The sequence below is a fragment of the Colias eurytheme genome, chromosome 18 (genome assembly GCF_061535395.1).
Source record: "Colias eurytheme isolate Ceu_HAF_F1 chromosome 18, ilColEury1 Martin Lab GWU primary, whole genome shotgun sequence".
Classification (NCBI taxonomy): Eukaryota; Metazoa; Arthropoda; class Insecta; order Lepidoptera; family Pieridae; genus Colias; species Colias eurytheme.
In genome coordinates, this window is record NC_142997.1 from 2,358,513 (window position 1) to 2,382,386 (window position 23,874).

General features: G+C 38.1%; 1 protein-coding gene across 1 annotated transcript in view; it reads left to right on the forward strand.

The window, feature by feature from the left end:
* Bruce (BIR repeat containing ubiquitin-conjugating enzyme) overlaps positions 1 to 23,874 on the forward strand; it is a 45,602-nt gene that overhangs the window by 11,731 nt on the left and 9,997 nt on the right. Inside the window, exons 16-45 of the mRNA XM_090112543.1 lie at positions 8 to 204; positions 575 to 805; positions 1,062 to 1,245; positions 1,766 to 1,984; positions 2,305 to 2,442; positions 2,745 to 2,874; positions 3,028 to 3,169; positions 3,319 to 3,616; positions 3,993 to 4,165; positions 6,742 to 6,817; positions 6,926 to 7,054; positions 7,301 to 7,562; positions 8,127 to 8,380; positions 8,917 to 9,076; positions 9,280 to 9,363; positions 9,460 to 9,585; positions 9,862 to 10,001; positions 10,177 to 10,339; positions 15,304 to 15,531; positions 16,054 to 16,339; positions 16,711 to 16,925; positions 17,276 to 17,460; positions 17,848 to 17,983; positions 18,070 to 18,154; positions 20,420 to 20,640; positions 20,906 to 21,001; positions 21,339 to 21,489; positions 22,027 to 22,169; positions 22,947 to 23,177; positions 23,614 to 23,868. Coding sequence (XP_089968669.1) covers positions 8 to 204; positions 575 to 805; positions 1,062 to 1,245; positions 1,766 to 1,984; positions 2,305 to 2,442; positions 2,745 to 2,874; positions 3,028 to 3,169; positions 3,319 to 3,616; positions 3,993 to 4,165; positions 6,742 to 6,817; positions 6,926 to 7,054; positions 7,301 to 7,562; positions 8,127 to 8,380; positions 8,917 to 9,076; positions 9,280 to 9,363; positions 9,460 to 9,585; positions 9,862 to 10,001; positions 10,177 to 10,339; positions 15,304 to 15,531; positions 16,054 to 16,339; positions 16,711 to 16,925; positions 17,276 to 17,460; positions 17,848 to 17,983; positions 18,070 to 18,154; positions 20,420 to 20,640; positions 20,906 to 21,001; positions 21,339 to 21,489; positions 22,027 to 22,169; positions 22,947 to 23,177; positions 23,614 to 23,868 — 5,338 coding nt within the window. The remainder of the gene's footprint in view (positions 1 to 7; positions 205 to 574; positions 806 to 1,061; positions 1,246 to 1,765; positions 1,985 to 2,304; positions 2,443 to 2,744; positions 2,875 to 3,027; positions 3,170 to 3,318; positions 3,617 to 3,992; positions 4,166 to 6,741; positions 6,818 to 6,925; positions 7,055 to 7,300; positions 7,563 to 8,126; positions 8,381 to 8,916; positions 9,077 to 9,279; positions 9,364 to 9,459; positions 9,586 to 9,861; positions 10,002 to 10,176; positions 10,340 to 15,303; positions 15,532 to 16,053; positions 16,340 to 16,710; positions 16,926 to 17,275; positions 17,461 to 17,847; positions 17,984 to 18,069; positions 18,155 to 20,419; positions 20,641 to 20,905; positions 21,002 to 21,338; positions 21,490 to 22,026; positions 22,170 to 22,946; positions 23,178 to 23,613; positions 23,869 to 23,874) is intronic.

Sequence of the window (23,874 nt, forward strand, 5' to 3'; positions counted from 1 at the left end):
TATCCAGCAATACGGCGAAGTGAGCGCAGCATGGTGCCGCGGCGTGGTGTCGCTATCGTGGGAGCTGGGCGGGCGCGCGGGCGCCGCGGCGGCCACGCTGCTCGCGCGGCTGTGCGGCGCCGCGCGCTGGTGGGGAGCACTGCTCGCTGACCGGCTCGCCGCAGCCTTCGCCGCGCACGACGCGCCGCCGCACCCGCTCGACAGGTGAGCAAACGTCATAAAAAGCATTATAAAAAAATGTGTGCGTCCACTAGTGTACACACGTAAGAAGTGAAACTTATTTATGACCTTATTTTTCAAAAAATAATTTGCTGTATGCAACTTTACAGAAATACGTCTTTACGTAATACGTCGTACTTAACAACCCCGATAAAGAAGTTTCACTTCAATAATGCAAAAAATCGATTTCTAGATGTACTTTAAGTTTTTCTGCAGATTTAATAGGTGGTCAAACGTCTATTGTCATACACCGTATGTACATTGGAAATATAAATAACTAAAATAAACAAATATAAAGCATATTGATGAAAAAAATTAGTTACTTTTTAACTCACACATGATTTTGCTTTCATAGATGCCTGATTTCGATCATGTACATGTCTCGCAAGAGCATGTACGCGCACTGCGGCAGCCGCGACAACGGCGGCGTCACACAAGCGATGGCGGCGCGCACGCTGGAGCTCGTGCGCAGCGGGCCCGCACCGCCGGCCTTGCTGGCGGCTATGTTGGCTGCATTGGCTCATCTACTGGATGCTGCGCTCGCTAGCAACACACCGGCTAATACTCCGGCTAACGCGCACAATAGGTACAATAATATGGCTGATAACATTTTCTTGTGAAAATTTGTTGTATCCTACGAGCTATCAATCATTTTTTTCTGATTTTCTCAACATTGTTACTGTGATTTGTGTTTTTAAATTACATTGAGAGGAACAGTAACGAAGAAAAAACGAATTTTTTAGATTTTTAACAATTATTTCACGTTATCGAAATACAATTCAATAATTATATTTCAACAATACGAGGTTAAGTTCTAAAATGACATAATTTACTGTATCCAGATGGGACTGGGTGACGGGCGGGCGCGTGGGTGCAGCAAGCGGCAGCGAGTCACCCGGCGCGCCGTCGCCGCGCGCTGCCGAGTGCAAGCTGCACCGCCGCAAGCTGCACAAGAAGCTGTTGCACCAGATGCAGGAGCTCGAGGCGTCGCGCCGCGGCATACAGGTGGCGCTCGAGCAGCAGCAGGTTAGCATGCGTTTTTATATTGAGAATGTTTAAATAATTAACATTTGACGTACGGCATTGGGCTGGACTACCTTTATTAAAAGTGACGTTTAAGGGCCGATTTTTCAATGCTTGGATAAAACTTATCCGTCCAATAAAGTATTACACGATAATATTAAAATGTCACGTAAATTGTCAAATAAAGGCAATTAAAATACGTTTTTAAAATGGTAGTTTTATACATTATTCGACGAATAAGTTTTATTCAAGCATTGCAAAATCGGCCCTAAATGTTTTGTTAAAACTAATTTTTATGCCAGTTCCAAGTCATTGGTGATATATCTGATTTAGTTCAATATAAAAAAAATGTAAAGTACGCAATATTGACATGTTAAAGAATTGTTTTTATAAATAATTGAAAATAAAAAACAATGTATACTGCAAATTTCGAAAATTAATAAATTAAGGTATTTATCTAGAACGCCTATAAAATGTATTTGATCATTTTATTTGCAATTAATAAACCGTGTATTATTCGCAGCGCGCGCGGCTCACACTGAAAGCGCGCATGGCTTTGATGGGCAAGCGGGCGAGCGGTTCAAGCGGTGCGGGCAGCAGCACAGCCAGCACTGCGCGGCCCGCGGACGACGTGCGCATCGTGAGCCCGCAGCTCGCGTCCGCGCTCGCGCAGGCGCTGCTCACACACATACTCACTATTGACTCCACGCACGCGGCTGATCACCTGCTGCTGTGCGCTAAGGTGAGATTTTGTCTTTTTTATTTAAATTAATTCTTGTAAATGAAATTATTTCAGGAATTTTGTTTAGTATTCTGCTACGATTGCCGTGTAAGGGTGAAAACAAATAATAGAAATACAAATATTATTTATAGAACTTTATTACAACTTCATACAAATATTGAACTAACGATCAATATTTATTTTATTGTGTAATTCTATCTTAGTAAAATCTAGGGTTTGATTTTGCCGAGTATGCCATTTAGAAATTCAAGACTGACAGTCCACGCTCTCTGTAATGTGCGAAAAACAGTTCTCTAAATCAAATTGTCGTTTATCTCTAGGTGGTGGGTCGCGTGTGCGCGCTGTGCGGTGGGTGCGGCTGGTGCGGGTGGGGCGAAGGCGGTGGGATACTGGGGCTCGCAAGACGTGCTGTCACTCTGCCCCCATGGCCACGCCACGCTCTCACCGCGCTGCTGCAGGTTGGTACCGTGCAATAGTGGTAGATGATAAATCGGAAAATAAAATTCCTTTTTTTTTCTTGTAAATTTGTTATCTAAGCCAGATAAGTTGAAGTTAAAGCAGTTGAAGATACTTATGGTCTTTTTTTTTTTCGTTCAATTACAGCTTCTGTATATGTTCTATAGAAATTATCATTTGTCTGTCCCTTAAAATTATGAAAAAAAAAGACGTAAAAAAGTGTTGTGTAGAGCTATTAAGAAAATTATCAGTAAATGATGAAACCGGTTCTCAGTGTATTTAATCAAGTCTTAAATTTAATCAGGATCTAGTGGAATTTGAATGTGGTGAACCTACAACACCAGTAGCCGAAGAGTGGAACGCAGCTAGCTCGTCGCGTGTGACCGCTACGCTCGCTCACGACCAGCCTAACTTTGGGAAGGCTCCTATAAAAGGTTAATAAGTAAATAAGTGTTGTACTTGTTCTAATGTACAAAGTTTTATTGAAGATTATCCAGTAAATAATTTATATTTTGATGAATTTTATCCTTTATTCAAGTGATTGTACAATTAATTCCTAATTGGAACATGTTTGTTAATCATTGCAGATCTTAATTACTACATGGAATACCAATTGAGTCAATTAATCGAATCAGATGATTCAGAACCAGAAGAGAAACTGGAGCAGTATTTATTGGACGCTGTGAAGAAAGAGACAAAAACCAAACAAGCTGTCGATTTAAACACAAGGTATTATCTATCAGAATGTTGATTATAATTAAATTTTAACTTATTCTTCGAATATATTATTAAAAATCTATTTCAAAAGTGTGACTAAATGATCATCTTTTGATATTTTGCGGGTGACATTTTTATATTTTTGTTTTAAATCCATACAGCACGCTATCCTCGTGTGTGGACGCGCGGCTAGAGAGCGGACCGGCAGCGGCAGCGGAGGTGGCCGCTCGACGCGTATTAGCCGCTACTGCCCTATCTCTACCCGCGGCGTTACGCGCGCCCCCGCACCGGCCCACACCGCTACCCACCCCCTCGCCCCCCGCCCCACCTTCCCCGTCATCCCCCGCGTCCCCCGCCTCGCCTGCCTCCCCGCCGGCGCCCGCGAATAGACACAACCCGCCGCTCGCGCACACGCTATACGATGTGTTCAGACATCTCGCTCTGGAGTTCCCCAATCAGGTGAATATTTTGATTGAAATTAGATTTATAGATTTAATGGTAATTTCCAAGAATGTTTGTTTGATGGACGCTCATAATAATAAATATTGTGTTGTATTATATCCAATGAATTTAGGGAGATTATTATGCTGCTTCAGAATAATTATTACAAAAAAGAAATCACTTTAAAGCCAATCAAACTCATGAAAAGCAAACAATATAAATATTAAATACACTATAGACGCTATGGTATACAGTAACACTTGTAAACATTTTTTTTTGCAACAAAATGCATATCACTGTGAAATTTTGCAGTCATTTCTATAGTCTATGTTAGTTAGTGTCTGTTTAAATTCAAAATTTGACGCGTTATTATCATCCTAATCTCGCTTTATAGGTGGACTGCACGTTCATGGAGAACGTGGTGTCTCTATGGCTCACACTGAACGGCTCGTCGTGGGGCACGGGCGGCGGCGCGTGGTCGCTCGCCGCGCTCACCGTGCCCGCGGACGCGCCGCGCATCCGCCTCGCCTCCGACACGGTCACCGCGCTGCTCAAGTCGCTCACCGAGTGAGTATGCGTGTGTGTGTATGTGTGGAGCTGTGCGTCACTGTACGTGTATCCCTGCGCACGAGTGTGAGTGAGTATGCGCCGTGTGTGTGTGTGTGTGTGTGTGTGTGTGGAGCTATGCGTCACTGTACGTGTATCCCTGCGCACGAGTGTGAGTGAGTATGCGCCGTGTGTGTGTGTACATGTGTACGTGACTGCACCTGCGTGCGTGAAGAAGGTGCGCTGGAGCTGTGCGTACTTGCGGGATGTGTCATGTGACTCATAACAAACTCGAATTACTATTACCCGAATCTTAAAACCCCGAAAACTAAACCCCGTTGTTAGAACTTGTAAAGACAGATGTAATGAATGACAAATAGCGATAAATTTATCATAATTTATCACTTGAAATTTTCCTGGCGTATAGAAATTTTCCTTACTTATGGAAATTTTCCTGGCGTTTAGAAATTTTCCTGGCTTATAAACATTTTCCTGACTTATAGGAATTTTCCTGGTGTATAGAAATTTTCCTGGCTTATAAACATTTTCCTGACATACAAATTTTCCTGGCGTATAGAAATTTTCCTTTCTTATGGAAATTTTCCTGGCGTATAGAAATTTTCCTGGCGTATAGAAATTTTCCTTACTTATGGAAATTTTCCTGGCGTATAGAAATTTTCCCGACTTATCTAATTTTTCCCGACTTATCTAATTTTTCCCGACTTATCTAATTTTTCCTGACGTATAGAATTTTTTCCGACGCATAGAAATTTTCCTGGCTTATACATACAATTTTTCCTGACGGATAGAAATTTTCCTTGTTTATAGAAATTTTCTTTATGGAAATTTTCCAGCTTATAAACATTTTCCTGACGTATATAAATTTTCCTTCTTTAAAGAAATTTTCCTGGCGTTTAGAAATTTTCCTGGCTTATAAACATTTTCCTGACTTATAGGAATTTTCCTGGTGTATAGAAATTTTCCTGGCTTATAAACATTTTCCTGACATACAAATTTTCCTGGCGTATAGAAATTTTCCTTATGGAAATTTTCCTCGCGTATAGAAATTTTCCTTACTTATGGAAATTTTCCAGCTTAAAGAAATTTTCCTGACATGGAAATTTTCCTGATTTATAGAATTTTTTCCTGACTTATCGTAATTTTTCTGTCAATCGAAATTTCCCTAACTATTGTTAAAAGCATTTTTCTAATCTTCCTAAAATTGGAAATTTTTACGACTGATTAAAGTACTACCAACCACCCACCTATTCCTGGGAATAGGTGTGCTATGCTCTCTATCCATCAGAATGGCTCAGTATCTGCATAGCTAGCGAACGTATAAACTCGCCCGGTCGTTGGGCGCCTTCACCAGGGCCCTGGAATTATGGAATTATTATTAATTTCATGAACAATAATATCATCATCATCATTTTGATTGAAAACAATATTCATATATTTTTCTTTGCCCGCGGATTCCCCTGATGTTAAATTCGCATTAGTATGAGTCGTTTCACCGCTGTCAAAAGTTACCCATGGCCATGTCACATTAAAACGAATAAACACACTTTCGCATTTATAATATTACTAGAGGTCCGCCCCGGCTTCGCCCGTGGTACATATTTCGCAATAAAAGGTAGCCTATGTCCTTTCTCGGGTATCAAAATATCTCCATACCAAATTTCATGCAAATTGGTTCAGTAGTTTAGGCGTGATTGAGTAACAGATAGACAGACAGAGTTACTTTCGCATTTATAATATTATAGTATGGATTTATAATGTGGTGCTAATTTTTTTTGTAATAAATTATCCTGCTAACGCTATTGTATTTTCGTTGTTTTATTTCAAGTGAACACCCATACAATTTTGTCACGAGCCGCCTCTGGTTAGGTTTGAACTGCGACCCCACGCACGAGCCGAACGAGCGAAGCGAGCGTGCCGCGGCAGCGGCCGGCGAGTGCTAGAACCGACTCGCTATTGTTTTATTTGCCCATTACAGAAAGGTTTAAGTGTTAAAATCTATTCAGTAGGTTAGGTTAGGTTAGGTTAGGTTCCCCCTGGAAGGATTTCGTTTTTCTGGATATCGTTTATTTGAATTTTAAAAATCTGGACATTGTTTGTCTGGATATCAATTAACTGTATTTCAAAAATTTGTGTTTTAAAAATCTGGCTTTCGTGCATATGGATTACGGTCATCTCGATTTTGTGCATTTAGATTTCGTATGTCTGGAACTCATTCGTCTGGATTGTGAAACGTCGTACAAATGAAGAAATGGGCAAACGAAATTCGGAGTTGCGATTATATGGCTAACAAAACTTCGGAATATAAAAATTCGAGATTAAGATAGGTAACCCTTCTCGTAATGATTATACTTGAGCAGTTTATGTCAATTAGTGTTAAGCGCTTCTTCTACACGCAATGTGTTTTACTTTTTTGTACTACAATTATCATAATTATTATATCTTTGCTTATAAAAAGGTTGACTGCATTTTATTTAACTTTGACAAATTTATTCTAAAATAAAATACAATATTTATTCTTTAAAAAAATACAATAAATCTATCCTGTTCTATTCTTTAAATCCAATTATTACTTACAGATTGGAAAATATATCACTGCGTTGCTGGGTGCTTTCAATGCAGGCATTAGCATGGGTTGCTAGTTTACCTCTTCAGGTATATTATTTTATTTAATTCACCTAACCACATTGAACAGATGTTAAATTATTTGATTCGTCATTAGTAAAAATGATAAGTTTAATCAGTAATATAATATGTTAACAGACGGAAGGCAGCACTCAAACGATGGGCCGCGTGATCTTGGAGTGCGAGTACTTCGTGCCGGCGCTCGTTAAATTTGTATCCATTGACATTGCTGCAGATGGTGCCGTCGTTTCATCAGAGCCCTATTTGGTAAGTTATATTTATAATTTTCTTCATGTGCTGTATTTAATTTTAAGTTGATTACATGGTAAAAATTTTATACTTACTCTAACACGCGGAGAAAACAATATTTGATTTGACGTGTTTAATATATTGCATGTTGAAATAGATTTTATTGATATATCATATTTCCAATATGTATTAAGTTTCAATTATTGGGTAGATTATTTACTGAAAACTAAAAGGTTATTTTATATTTAATTTTTCCATCAATAGGGTGGCAGCACAGTCGGAGCTGGAGCAGGCGCTGCAGCAGCCCTCCAAGCAGTGGTATCCCGTGTAGTTGTGCCACGCGGTGCGGCTGGCGCGTTGTGCACATTACGTGCGCTAGCTGCGCTATGGCAGAGCGGCAATGCACATGCGCACGCACACCACGCACTCGATTTGCATGCGGCATTGTTACGGGCTGCGCACTCGCTGCTGCCCGCGCTCGCGCCCAAGCACATACACCACGCGCTGCCGTTGATTGAAGCTGTCGGTGAGTACTGTTATAATTATTATTAATTAGTTCCTGGAGGTTGTTTTACGCGAAATGTTGAAATATTTAAAGTGATTTATACTATTTATGTACGTAAGTGATGTTTTAATAGAAATATCAAAACCAGATTGACCTTAAAAGGCAACTGGATTATTTTATATAATGAGAGATTTAAATGTCTTACTTCTAAAGAATGTGTGTTAAGATTTTGTTCTTGAATGTATTATAAGAAATTAAACGCGAATTAAAGAAATTAGTTTGAATGTAATAATAATGTACTGCGATTCTACACAGCTACCTAATTGATGTAGGTAGTTGATAACAAATCGCAGCAAGTCAACGAGTATTAGTAAAGTGAGGGTAGTTGGGTTGAACGTCGTATAACGTCCGAGCCCTTATGCACGATTCGTACGAATGCGCCACGATTCAAAGGAAAGCGGCAATTTATAGTTTTTGACAGATAAACATGTTTTAACAGGAAATAGTGACAACTATTCATCCACAAAAACATCAAATCAAAAGTTACGTCTAACAGTATTGTAACGTTGTGTGTTTGTGTTGAAGCGGAGCAGTGCAGCGGGTGGGTGTGGTGGGGCGGCGCGTGGCGCGCGGAGGGCGGCGCGTGGGGCGAGGCGCGCGGCGGGCTGCTGGCCGACGTGCTGGGCGGGGCCCCGGCGCGCCGCCCGCCGCACCGCCGCGCCGTGCTCGCCTCGCTGCTGCTCTACTGCCGCAAGCTGCTCGCGCAACCGCTGCCGCGCGCGCGCTCCGCTGCGGCTGCTGCTGCGGGTGGCAGTAGCTCCGCTGAGCCCGCAACTCAGGTACGTGTACATACTATACGCATATAATTAATAATAAATACTTTTTTATTCCCATTTATTCATCCATATTTGTGTTAGTGTATTAGTGTATAATTATGTATATGTTATAATCTTAGAAACTATGTTAGTAATCCTATCATCATCCTACCATTTTTAATTGCATAGAATGTAAATTTTGAAAGCATGTACCATTACTTTGCTATGTAACGTTGGAGTAATTGAATAACAAGTTTTTGTAATAGGAAAGCCAAACAATAATTCGTTTTAATTTGATCTACTATCTATAAAATCGAATTAACTATAATTAAAATCTCTGTTGTGAGTCTTTTGTTTATTTTGTCCAATAAATCTTATATATAAAATTCTCGTGTCACAATGTTAGTCTGCATACTCCTCCGAAACGGTTGGACCGATTCTCATGAAATTTTCTGTGCATATCGGGTAAGTCTGAGAATAGGCCAACATCTATTTTTCATATGTACCACGGGCGAAGCCGGGGCGGACCGCTAGTACTCATATAAAAATATATACATTAGGCGGCAGCTAGCCCCGAGAGTACCTCCAGCGGTGGTAGCGGTTCGGGCGGTGAGGAGAGTCAAACAGACGAAAGCAAACAGGCACAACAACAGTCTGCGGGCACTAACTTGGAGGACGAGCGCAAGCACGTACCGCGTCCGCCTTGCCTAGCTGACACCGGTACGTTATTATTTTATTAGATTTCCTTTTTTAATTATATCAAGGAACCCGAATATTTTTAATCATTCATCAGGATTTCTATGAATACTCTCTGTCTTTGACAAACAACTGCTGACTTTTCTATGTGAAAAAACTTTGTGATCATTGAATTTCACTTTCTTAAAATTTTTATATTTATTTTACATAAACTTATTGTTTTGCAGTGTTGCAACATCCTACAATCATGGAAAAGTTCTACAGGACACTATCAATGTGCGATGGCATGACCACAATGGTAGTAAATTCAAGTAAGTTAAAAAGTACCTAATTATATACATATTAGGTACATACTTAAAAATTATTTTGAAATTCACGATTCATAATTTATGCCTTTGTAATTTAAGGCGGAAACGTAGAGAACTCAACGGAGCAGTGCTCTCTGAAGGAGGAGGTGTTCTGGTTGGTGGCGCACATTCCCGCGGTGGCTTCCAGCCCTGTGCTTATGTTGCCCGCACTTATACGTTACCTCTGTAAGTAATAAGATAAAAATACATACTAATATTACGAATGCACGATAGCTTATAAAAAACAAATTTATGAGGCCCATCTGTATACCTACGTGTCCACTCTGCATAATATAAGATAACATTAAAAAAAAGTTTATGTATAATTACTTCTAAATATTTAATCAATCAATGTTTAGATGTTCGGCTGTTAAATAACTTTTCATATACTAGTTCTTCTCTGTATTGATTGTTTTCAGATTAAAGCAAGTTAGAAAAGTTAAATTGTATTTATTTTTTCAGCCAAAGACGAAGTGGTGAATCTCTCTCAGGCGATGCAACAACTGCTTATGCGACTTTTGGACAAGCCGGAGGTTTTAGCCGCATTCATAGACGCGGGTGGTATGGACCTTGCTGTCAAAAAGCTCAATGCCTGCCACCAGGTAAATTTATTAAAAGTACTATTCTATTCAAGAATTTCATAGCTTCCTAGGATATTCATTAAAAACAAAGGAACTTAACCATGGGTTTTTTTATGATTTTAAATTTTTTATAGTATCGGTAGTTGCTACATTATTAATAAAATCTAAATTATTTTCAACTAAAATATTCCTACAGGCGGGTCCAAGCAGCAGTCAAGGGCTGGTATCATCTCTAATGAACCACTTGAAGCTTCCCCCGCAACTTATCAACCTATCTACGCCCGCTGCTTCCAGTAGTAAGAAAACGCAGCCGCCGGTCATCGAAGCTACCGATGGGCTTATCAATATTGCACCATTCTGTAAGTTTTCTACTTTTCTTGTTAGTATGTACTTATAATGGTCCATCATAAATTTGGACGTTAATTTTGGATAAGGTGCTTAGTAAAAACTTCTATTGTGAACATTGCATAATGTAATTGATTTTTTTTATCAAGTTGTAATTAATGAAATTTCTAATGTATTGTATTTTAAAGTGAAGTTATACTATACTTCTAATATGTACTGTAAACACAGACATTTAAAAAAAATACACTATTACACTGTATTGGCCGGTGGCCTAGCAATAATAACAATACCTTAAAAAAATATTATGTATTTTGTCATTACATATGTAGTAAAGTAACATCATGTATTTCTAGTAGTAAAATGTAGTGGATAATTTATCTATACTAATATTATAAAGCTGAAGAGTTTGTTTGAACGCGCTAATCTCGGGAACTACTGGTCCGATTTGAAAAATTCTTTCGGTGTTAGATAGCTCATTTATCGAGGAAGGTTATAGGCTATACAGTGTGTCCGGACATGACATACCGATATTTGAAGGGGCTATTCTCCAGGTATTTTTATCGACAATTCAACCCCTCTAATGTCCCCTACCTCACCCCCCTCAAAATGGCAAACCTATCAATTCGGATAGTGAATTTATGAAAATTGTAATAACTTCGAAAGTGAGTGTCACAAAATACTAAATTTGGTTTTATTTGAACAATAACAAGTTATTCTAGGGACCACTAAACAAATTTAATTGATAAGAGTGATGAAACATACTTTAAAAAATTCGAAAACCATTTTGAGGGGGGTGAGGTAGGGGACTGTAGAGGGGTTGAATAGGCATGACGAAAGATTTTGAAATCCTCTTCCATAATGTGTGTATACGTTTACTATACAAGAAAAACCCTATATTTCGGTAATATACTTAAATTTAACGAAGATAAAAGCCATTTTTCAAAAAATATTTATTAACTGTGCCAAAACAGCTCACAGGTGTCATGGCGTAGGCGTGACGTCAAACTTTGGTAAATACGTAATTATTTGTACGCATTGCGAAGAAAATTAAAAAAGTCTTTATTTAATATGTGTTATAGAAACGAATTTCAAAGTTTATGAGTGGTGTGCAGTATTGCAGTGTGAATCCACATAAAAATAATGCTCAAAAATGTGTTAGTAATTATTTCAAGCGAGAAATAATAAGAAATGATTGTATAAAGTTGGTGCGGAGAACCCCGAACCACGTATTCGTGAATTCGCAATTGTATTTCTGTTCTTAGTCGATAAAGCATACGTGAAACAATAGAAAATAAATAAAAATGCGTATTCTCAACATATTCATAACAACAAAACACATCTGACGCGAGTTGTTTACTTAAGCGTGACGTCACGCGTGTTTTAGTCAAAATGGCTAACTGCAGAATTTCAATGTTTTATTTTATTGATAATCTCATTAATCTTAAGGCTGCAGTCTAGCAAAATTGCGTTTTCAACAAGTTATTTGACAATTTTTTCCCGGCTAATGAAATGATAAACTGAATTTTTTTTTCTTGTTTATCAATTAGTGTTATATACGCAATGCGCGTGAATTTTTTCACATTTATAAAGTTACTTTATGTTACCTTAATCAGGCCTTCAAGATAAGTCTCTTTCCCCCAAAGACATTTCGAGCTAAGTTTGTGCACTCACTACGTTGCAACCGATTACAATTTACACAATCTGATCAGCGCATTATTATCCTTATATAGTCGTTATTAAAAACTGCTGAATACATTTGCCGAAAAACTTATGATTTTCTTAATTAGAACGTTATAAATTCATTAAATTTCCCAATTTTTGCCTTACAAAATCTATTGATAAATACTGCTAAAAGTTATTTTTTCCATTAATTTATTCGAGTTGGTTGAAGACCAATGAGTATTAATCCTTTAAAAAATTTTTTTTTTGAATTTTGATAATTCTTTAAATATTAAAAAAATATGTAAAATAATTAGAAAAAATCCTAGCGAATTTCTTTAGTCGCGCTCCTTGTGCCGGAGCGTTCTGACGTGTGCTCTACGCTCGATTTTCCTTCATACCGAAGTGAAAGTTGCTCTACTTCATTAAATTAAATATTTTTGTTAATTGATTATTTTTATCTTAGTTTTGTGCAAATATTCGTATTTTTAAACATTTGATTTCGATATGGAAAATAAACGAAAAAAATACGCGTGTAACTACACTAGAAAAAAAATTATCTTCGAACATAAAGTTAATGAAACCAAATAGATTGCAAAGGTGATTGGCAACAATTTCTTTATTTTACGGGGTGTCAGTAAAGGGATGTATATTTCTTTAAAACTAAAGTAAGCTCATAAATTTTCTTATAATATAATTTTTTTGAAGTTCCAAAAATGTTTATTTTTCGTTTGAGAAATACGAAATATAATATAAACTTGTATTGAGAACTTGAACTTCCCAAGTTCATCCGGGGAAATCCCCATACGGGGAAAATGATTTGTTTACTCCAAAATTGATCCGAGGTGTTTTAATTTTTTCTTCTAGTCATTTTCAACGTAGCGGCATGTTGTTTGATTATTAATTTTGTAACTTAAATACAGGATGTTGGTTTTATATTCTGATCTTACAGACGCGCTGACAAATTTAGTCCGCCATTTCTAGTTTAGTCTACCAACTCTAAGTACCAATATTAAAACGAATGGATTATCATCACATCATCAAAACTCAGATGTAATGGAAGATCACAATAACGTAGAAAATTCAGTGGGTGTTGAGAACTAAACAAACAGAAGTAACAGAGACGCGAAGAATAAAAAAAGAGGACGAAAACGATAATTCGTTGATGCTTTCCCTTTTCGACGTATTGTTAGGGTACATCACCAATCTGCAAAAAACAAAACTGATGATTCCCAATTGCTGATTAAAAATGAAAAACAAATAATCGACAACAGTGGTGAAAATTTGCTGATCACAATGAAACATCCTTCAGTGGTAGCAGATTTACTCATTTAAAATGTATCGGTGAACAGCGTAAAGGAGAGGAGGACAGGAAAACATTATGAATGTGGATGGTGGATTGTATACAGGGTGTAATTGATAAGTATGTGCAGGCGATTATGACGTTATTATTGCAGGTATCAAAAAACTTAAAGCTGATATCGAAATTACTTTACCTAATGAGCAAAATGACAATAATAACTTTTTAAAAGTATAACGATAATTATCTAAAAAATTTACTTTATACACTCCCATATCAAAAAGGGAAAATGGGACTAGTAGAAGTTAAATGTCTAATTCCGGCAAAAGACATGAATGCGGAAGATGCGGTTAAAAAAATTTAATATTTGAAATACAATGCAAAAAATAACACTTTTGTCATAGATAAGAATCATGACTATTTTTTCCAAATTCAGGGACAACTAAACGTTGCAGAAGCAGAAGTCTGCTTATTTGCTGTTTGGACTGGAGTGAATCATTCGTTAAAAATAGAATATATAAAAAAGTATGTAACGTTTAGGCAAAATAAAATGATGGACCATTATCAAGATTTTACATAAATTGCCTACTGTCAGAATTGATTGATTCGAGACTTCAGCATTCGATGCCCATCAAGGACCCATCCTATATCATTCAAGCGATTGAAAAAAAAGAGATAAATCCAGTGCAACCGATAAAGCATCAGAATGCTAGCAAAAGATTTATTAGGTTTATCAATATAAATCTATATATTATACATAATATAATAAATCTGTAGAAGACGCGAAGACTGACATCCGCGCGGACGGAGTCGCGGGCGGAAGCTAGTCAGAAATAAATATCTTTTGTTTTCATTTGCGTATTTTTCTATTTTATAATTTTTTAACACAAACATTACATTTTTTTTATTATATACAAAATTTGTTTATCCGTTTTATTAGTTAAACTGAACAACTTTCACTAAGAAACTTAGGTCGAAAAAAATGTACAGAGTTATGCATTTTGTATGGAAAGCTTATTTTTTTTTATATTTCGTCCAAATTTCTTTATAAAAGTTGATCAGTTATATAAACATGAAGTTGAAGATATCAATAGAAAGTATTCGCAAATTTTGTGTACTGATAAAAAAAATCACCCGGTGTAATTTTCACGAAAATTGTTTCAAATTGTCATTTTTGGTACTTATTACGAATATTAAATTATACGAATGATTTAATTTTTAAAAATTAAGTGGAGCAACTTTCGCTTAGTACATTTGTATTATTTACATATAGGATGACAGGATGCATTTGTTTGCACTACTAGACCAAGCCCTTAAGGGTGCACTCACACACATCAGTCACCGTCACGGCACGTCACCGGACAGGATTAAAAAAAAATATGTATCAATAGTTCTAGTATGACTCTGTTCCCACACGACAGTCGCCGGCACGAAATCTATCAGTGACGTCCCCGGTCAGGCACGTCAAATAATCTTTCCATACATGTATCATACTTTTATCCCCACTCACCCGGTGCCGTCACGTCTCAGTTCAGTCAGCGTCGTGCTACCGTCAATTGCTACATGTTCTCTAGCGTGACACACGTCTAATCACTCACTAACCTGATGTATGTGTTCAATGATTCAGTCAAACCGGCGACGTGACTGACGGACAACATGACGGTGACTGGTGTTTGTGGATACGTACACAAACCGTCACCGATCAGTCATCGGTGACTTGACGGTGACTGATGTGTGTGAGTGCACCCTAATGGTTTTAAGATTTCTAAGTCACTATATTGAATTTATTTATTGTACATTTTCCCTTAAAAACACTAATACGATCATTTATGGATACTGTCGTCATGCCTATTGTCGATAAAAATACCTGGAGAATAAATAGCCCCTTCAAATATCGGTATGTCATGTCCGGACACACTGTATATCATCACGCTACGACTAACAGGAGTGGAGCCACGGGGGTGAAACCGCGCGGAGCAGCCAGTATAAAATAAATGAGGTTTGTATTATGATGTGCAGGCTCAGTGTCGTGCGGCAACCCGACGGCGCAGGCGGCGGACGTGCTGCTGGGCGGCGGCGCGGAGGGCGCGCGCGGGGCGGGGTGCGCGGCGCGGCGCGTGCGCGCGGCCGCCTGGTCCTACCACTTCTTCAGCGCGGACGACGCGTCGCTCGCGCTCAGCCTGCACCTGCCGTACGCGGCGCGCCTGCACGAGGTGCACCTGCAGCCGCACGTCACCAGCCTCGCCAGTTAGTACTCGACGCATATAGCACGCACCGTAATAATGAAACGGCAACTGCTAATGTTAAAATGTGGACATAAATAGGATTTTATGTTTAATAGACATTTAACATTTCATTGTAAATTAACGTTTTGTATCAAATATTAATTTAATAGGATGATATTTATCATTCATTTATATCAAGTAAATAGCTTTTATCACAGTAGTTTTTTTTACATTTTGTAAAGTTAATCCGCCATAAAGAACTTTTTTTGACGTGATAACGTTTTTAAAATCGTTTTAGTCGGGTGACATGTTCAGAAACTTGTATCACACCAAAACCTCACGAGCGCGATCGCAGGTATAACGAGAGAGAGACGGACCGATCTCCCGTCTCATCTCGAGCGCTGCCACCAATAAGACGTTATCACGTAAACATCTCGATCGTAAACCTACTTTACAAACAACCAATTTTTTATTTTATTCAAGGAAAACTTATTACTAATCTCATAATATTATGTTCTATTACAAAAACTATTTCTGTATATAGCGTGCCCTGGAGCTGTAGGTGTAGAAGCTGGTTGCGGTGGCACACTGGCCCCACTTGGCCCGCCACAAAGCACCGCCGGCATGACATTCATTCGGCTGGTACTAGCCCGACCCATCGTATGCACAACAGTGCAACTGCGTCTGTACAGACCACGAGACTCGTCGAATATGGGCCTGCTTCAGTTGCGTTTGCTCGCCGCGCCCGCGTTCGCGCCGCAACCGCCGCTGCCGACTCTGCCTCCGACGTCGGATGTGCACAATACGTCCTATACTCATGATAGTACTGGGTGAGTGTTTAATAGTTAGTTTTATTTCTATTCTTATAAGCTTAAATTAAAAATATTTATTTATTTATTTATTTATTTATGATAAGGTACCTTACAGCTATACAATTACAAAATATACAATTATTAAATAGTAAGTACTGATATGATAAAGTTATTGATACCGTTTGTTTCCCGTTTTATAATTTACCAATTTATTAAATACAATTATTTCCTGTTTATTAGAATTTCAACTAACATGGGCAAATGAAACGGAATAAAATTTAAACATGTACATAAGAAGGCATTTTTGGTAAAATTAATTGATGCATGAATGATGATGCGTGATGAATTGGTTAATTGATTTTTATAACATATTATATTTTTATTATTAGAAACAACTGGGCGAGCGTAGTATGCGCGTGCGTGCGTGGTCGCGCGGCGTGCGGCGGCGGTGCAGTTCGCGCGTTATGCGGAGCGCTGCTGGCTGGCGGTGCGCCCGCGCATCATGCGCACTTGGCACTGCTGGCCGCGGCGCGTGCGCAGCCCTCGCTGCAGGAGCCTTTGCTCGACCGCTTGCTGGATCTCGATGCCCATGCGCACGCACATGGTATGATACATTTTACGTTTAGTTTAAAATTCAATTTTGCTGTAAAATTTATATCAATTAAGCTGGCTCAGCTAAACTGCTGTAACTTTCAAATATTTTATTTTTATCAGAATTTTTCGGTAGAAATATGTCTGTGAAATCAAATTCAATTTTGTTTTTTGGGAATTGGAAATTTTTAAATTCAATTTTACAATACATCCCAATAGCTTGAAAGTAATCAGACACTGAGTATATTAACCCATTGAGCCCTGAACGGCCAGATCCGACCGTGACACAATAGATTTTCTATTGTGTCTCTGATTCCGGGGCCTGATGGATTAACTATTAAGCAATATGCACTATGTGTGCAGCGTTCCAGCCGCTGCGCGGCAGCACGAGCAGCATGAGCGGCGTGTGCGGGCTGGTGGCGGCGCTGTGCCGCGCGTGCGGGGCCGGGTGCGCGCGCGCCTACCTGCGCTGGCTGCACCGCGCCGCCGAGCGCGCGCTGCAGCTGCGCGCCGCGCCCTCCGCCGCGCTCGTGCACACGCTCGCTGCGGTAACGTTACACTCTGTTGATGCATTACTCTGTGTACCGAAACTTGTTAAGCACGTGACCATGCGTTACTAACTCATTACTCTGCGTATCGCAAATTTGCTAACCACCTAACCACACGTTACACTATCGATACATTACTCTGCATACGACTTGCTTAAATCGACGCTGTGTATAATTTTTTAATAGTTTTTTACTTACCGTTTCTGTACTTCACACGATATATAATAATATAAGTATACAACAATAGGGTACTCGCACACATTTTGTTATTTTGTGCTCAAAACAAACCAATTTGTTTGCCTATTAATTAATTATTTGAAGCCCATAATAATTTTAAGAAATCTGATTTAATTTATATTGTTTTAATCTTGAATGTATTTCGAACAGGTATTATGGACACTGAAAGAAGAAAAACTTATGGACAATTTGGAAGAATTGATAACTGATGATCTGTTTGAGCTTATCTGTACTTGGGTTACTGATGTGAATGAAGCCAGTTTATTAAAGAAATCACTGGATGCTGGTAAGTTTAATGTTAATCGTCTAAAATATAATAAAATCGGTAAATTACAGTTTAAGGTTTCCCTAATTCATACATTTTTTTTTCAGTAATGTGTTCAATGTGCTACATTAGACCTGAATTGTTCAAACTGCTGTTGGAAAGAATGGAGATACCCATCGATTCTGAAGAAAGGTAAGCATTTATTTTATTTCCAGAAAATAAGTTTACTATTTTGTTTGTAATAAATCAATAATTAATGTACAATGCATCAAGCTCTATTGCCAATTGCATTATTTTTTGTAAGCAAATGTATTTGCCTGGCAAATAGGTTATCGTTATCCTTCTTTGTAAATTTTATATATTAACTGCTGTTCGAATATGACTTTGATGTTTTATTCGAAACTTTTTTTAAAACCATTGAGGCTATTTTGCTCGAATATAAATATTCTTTTACTGTGAATATTGCGGCGCACAAAGCGTCGAGTATTCGCAGGGACGTTTCATTACATGTAAGTATCCGAAGAATGCTCCAGTGTAAACACACCGTTATGTAAATGTCGAGCGTTTGTAAACGGCGAAATAATACAATTTGCCTGCCACATTACATTATCAATAATGATACCTAATTAGGTCGTTAAGTACCTCGAACTCTATATTTTATAGTCGGGCCAATTTAATAGGCAACATTTGACGTCTATTAATTTTATCTTCGAAGAGAGCTGAACCTGCTTCGAAGAACCTGCTTAAAAACATCGATTAAAGTGAATTATAGTCCTTTTCACCTAGGATGATTCCTGTGACACTTCATCGTGTTCCGAATTACGTATTATATGTTTAAAAAGTCAAAATAATTTTAGTGCATAATATTTTTATTTTGTGGCGGCATTATTACCAAAAATATAAAAATGAAACATCGTAAGCTTATAAATAAAAAACAGTATTGTTTAGTTTAATATAATGAAAAATAAAATAAAATAACACAAAAATATAATACCTACGCAATTCGTGTACATGAAATGGATCGTTGAAAAATCATAGAGTTGGAAAATCGTATAATCGGCGCCCATCTTGTGATCGTTTGTCAATCGAGTCAATCGTCTGTACGAGTGCGTCAGCCTTGTATACAAGTTGCATTTTTATATTGATACTTTACGTGGTATTCTGTTATTGTTACTAATTGTTATTGTTGACTTTTTGTTGCTGTTGTTTGCTAAGTTTCCTTAGTTAATTGTTGGCGAAATGCCGAAAAAACTAATTTTGGTACTTTATTCAAATCGATTTCATTTCCATATAGAATATTATCGATTATCGGAAACAATTGATACGATTTCAGTAACCGACATCTCTATACGTGTCAAAAATCGATGTGTCACAGAAATCATCTTAGGTGGAAAGGACTATAATCGATACGGACTTGAAACATTTGTCAATCGAATTTGAAACACATGTCAATTTTAAAATTCATCAGGCGAATCCCTGTCCCAGTAATATACTTTCTTTCGTAAATTTAAGGAGCAAAATAAGACAAGTATCTACATAATTAAAAAAAAACACAACGCATTTATTAAAGTGAAACTTTTATTACATCGTCTCAAACTTTTTGTTCTGTGTAGCGCAAGCCGCGTGTACAGTTCGAACAGTTTCACTTTTACCGTGGTTTCATAAAACCACACAATATTTTTTTAATTTATGATGATTTTTTATTCACAAGTACCCAATGCATTCGATTCTAGATGTCAGATTTCGATTTTTGGAGTAACGTCTCTGGTATTAAAATTGCAGCGGCGTCAGTTCTTTAAATCATAAAATTATGTTTAGAATGGTTTATCAGTACAATCAAATCCTAAAATTACTTGTATAAATATGTAATCGTAATTGAAAAATTTTAAGCAAATGTGCAGTTCTAACAAAACAAAAAAGTATATTATTTTATGTCGTCATTACTAGGTTACGTTGTTGAATTTTGTTGATCTGTCAAATGTTGTCTATTAAAATGGCTCTACTATAAACATTTGTTTTAATTACAATGTAGTGTTTAAGTACTGAGAAACATTTAATACAAAGTCAGGCGATTATATCCGTTATCCATTTCGCGGAATCTGCATAGGCGTTTAGTTTTAGTTACTTTATTTAGTTACATCTACGATTTGATATAGTAAAGTCGCTAAACTAAGTGTTTTTTTTTATTTTATTTTATTTTTTATAAATGGTACAGTAACAGATTGTAGAACAGTTCCTTATATCTACATGTAAATTCTACAATCCAATTAACACCGTACACAACTTTGGACTAAAAACTATAAGAAAAATTGTTTACATCAAAATAATGTTGTTGTTTTCTTATTGTATTGTGTTATCATGTAGCTAAGCTTTTCAATTGTGATCAAAATGCAATAAATAATATTTAATTCATGCATACTTTTGACATTCTGAGAATATATTATCATGTTTGTACAGCATGGAGGGCCTAACGGACGACACAAAAGTACGTCGGCCGATGCACTCATCAGCCTCCGGTGAGAGCGGTATCTCAGTGGGAAGCTGGGCGGGCGCGAGTGCAGCTCGACGGTTACGCGGCGCCCAGCTGCGCACGCTTGCGGCGGTCGCGCTGTCGCCCGCGTGCGCGCCGCCGCTGCTGCACTCGCCGCTACCGCACGCGCTGCTACAATATGTGGCTGGTTAGTGTATTTGGATATTACTAGGTTCTGGGATATCATCGTCGGTCTATATTTGTTTCCAATGCAGGGAAATAAGCATTCCTATGGGGAATCAGGCTATAATCCACCAATCTACATCGGCTAGTGCGCTTCTTATTCCATACTATCTTTTCCTATGATAATGTGCAGTTAAATCTAAAAATTTATTTTCATTCCTTTACTTTGTATTCAGAATTCAGTTTTAAAGTATTTAAATGTTTTTCTAATAAGGATTGTGTTTTTGCAGAATTCTGTGAGACAAAGTTGGAACAGATATTGTCACGGACGAATTCACAGGAGGATATACACATGACTGATTTGAGTGATCTGGATAGTAATAGTGGTAAGTTTATTTTTACTATGAAAAATAATTTAAATTCTAACTTTACGAAGATGAACGACGACTAACTCTTACAAATGTTTTTATTTTTTTAAAACCACCACTAACATCTATTTCAATATTTTTAAGTATCATCATCAGCCCATATATTATATTTTCACTGCTGGGACATGGACCTCCTATTAGTATAATTTGACTGAAATTCCATAACAAGACCTACGCAACTTACACATTACACAGAAAATGTTCATGTCGTCATGAAATTAGAAAGTATCCAAATATATTTCGGTTTCAAAGATTTGGTAAATATTATGATCTACAAGAATTATATCCTTTTCAGAGATGACATCAATGCAAACAGTATGCGACATAGTGCAGTGGGCGCGGCTGATGTGCGCGGACCGACGGCTCAAAGACTGGCTCGGTGGTGCCGGTGCTACGTTCTGGCGCCCGCTGCTTGCGTTGTTGTGTCAGCCACGATCGCACGATAGGTATGGGAAATGCTGGTTTTATAAATATTTTTAATTATATAATATTTTTAATTATATTATAATTATATATATAGCTATTGCATAGCTTCTATCGCGGGCCTTGAGCGCGGAGACCGAATCCAGAAATTTAGTAACGAAAAATCTCACACTCCCCACTCCGACGAGCGCGGAGGTGTGGCTTGAAGGCATAGCATGCAATAGCTTTACCGCGGCAGTCCCCGAGTGCCACACGTCTTTTTTTATAAGCAAGGCTTCAGTGGACTCTAGGTAAAATGGAATATGCTCGAATGGAAAATTTATCACCATAAAACTAAATTGAGTAGTTGAAGAAGTAATAAACATATAGCATTAAGAAAATATGTGGCTTATTAGCCTCGGGGTAAGGTATTTATAAGCAAAAAAGTGTTGTTTATTTCCAGTATTTATCAATTCATTAGTTACTTTGCTAACTTTTGTAACTTGATTTCTCATATTGAATCGTATTCAATTTGTTGACAATTTTGTACAATCAAATTTAACTATACATTATTCATTTAGCTCATGGCGTGAGATGGACTTATACGCTCAGCTAGAAGAGAACACAATAAGACTCTTCTCTGAGTTGACGGTGTGCCACGCTGCCAATCAGAAACTGTTCGCGTCAACGCTGCACAACATTTTGGAATCGATGCAATGTACCGGTACGGCATAATTTAAACATGATTTATTAGCACGTCAATCTAAAGTAATATCTTCGTTACAGGATAGTGATTGTTACTGGCTAAATTACCTGAAAGCTTTGCATAAAAAGTAAATTAAAAACAAAAACACAAACCCATTAATAACATTAACTACAATAAGTGCAATATTGCACGCCTCAGCGAAGCGCTGAGGTGGGTACTACTGTCACTTCGCGCAAAACATCTGATTTTTCAAACTTAAAATGTCTTTATGTATCATACATTGCACTTGTAAGATAATACATACACACACATATTAAGAAAAAACACTATTTTTAACGTTCATGATATTTTTGATGTCATTTTTGTTATTTAAACTAGTTAAAAAACAGTTTAAAAAAGTTCTGTCTTGGACGTCCGTGTGTCTGTATGTGCGGATCCTTTTTCTTGTTAACACGATAGCGACCGAAATACTTTACTAATCGAGTCTTTTTTTTTCTCTTACGCTTGAGTATGCTCAGGAATAGAACCCTTTCATTTTTCAGGGTCTGATTCGATGTGGTTTAATTGTTATTAAATAAACAAAAATAATAATTAATAAATATTTATTAAAAAAAAATTATGAGGCGTGCACTTTTGGATTTTCCAAATTATTTTTAAAATTATATTGCTTTACAAAAAGGAAATTTGAAATCGTAAACCAAAGCTATACTTGTAACTATATAACTGAAGCTATAAACTGTAAAATATCGTCATCAATAACAACTATTTAACGATTTGTCACTACATCACTTGCAGGACCAGAGGGCATATCCGGGTTCACGCGGTCCCTCATCCTGCGGCTGGTGCTGTCGGGCGAGCGCGCGACGGTGGCGCTGCGCTGGGCGGGCGGCTCGCCCTCGTGCCCGCCCGCCCCGCCCGCCCCCGCGCCGCCCGCCCCCGCGCACCCGGCGGCGCGCGCGCACGCGCTGCTCACGCTGCCGCTGCACACTACGGTGCGCACGCTGCTCGCGGACCACCGCCCGCCGTGTTAGTACCCTTTATTATTGTATTTGTAGATGGGGCATTGTAGCATTGTTTAATTTGAATAAAAAAATCAGATTATTTTTCTTTTGAATATGTTGTTTGCTCGACTTTTTTCGTGACTTTACTGTATTGTAGTATTTAATCCATCAGGCCCCGGAATCACAGACACAATAGAAAATCTATTGCGTCGCGGCCGGATCTGGCCGTTCGGGGCTCAATGGGTTAAAGTGTAATAACGAGACTTGGCATAAACGTTTAATGAGTTTCTGACCATTATTTATTCTATTTTACCATTTTCACTGAAAAAAATTAGCACAGTATCTTATTCTAAATAAAATGTCACTCTTGTACCATTATAATGAAATTACATCACATACGTATAATTCAGACTTCCAAGAACTGAAAAGACGTATGTATATAAAACGCAATATCCCCACAGTGCCACTAATGGAGGACAACGCGAAACTAAGCGCGGGCAACCCATCAACATCCAGCTGTACATCAGTACTACGCAGCGCGTCAGACACAGCGATCATGACGGTCGCGGAAGCGTGGGAGCTGTCACTTGCCGCTGCATCTGCGTCTAAGGACAAGCGCGTTAAGGACGTGAAGAACACCACGCTCAAGCAGCAGGGCAGCAAGAAGCGGCAGAGCAAGGCGAACGCCGATCCCAATGTGCTCGCTGTTACGGACGGTGAGG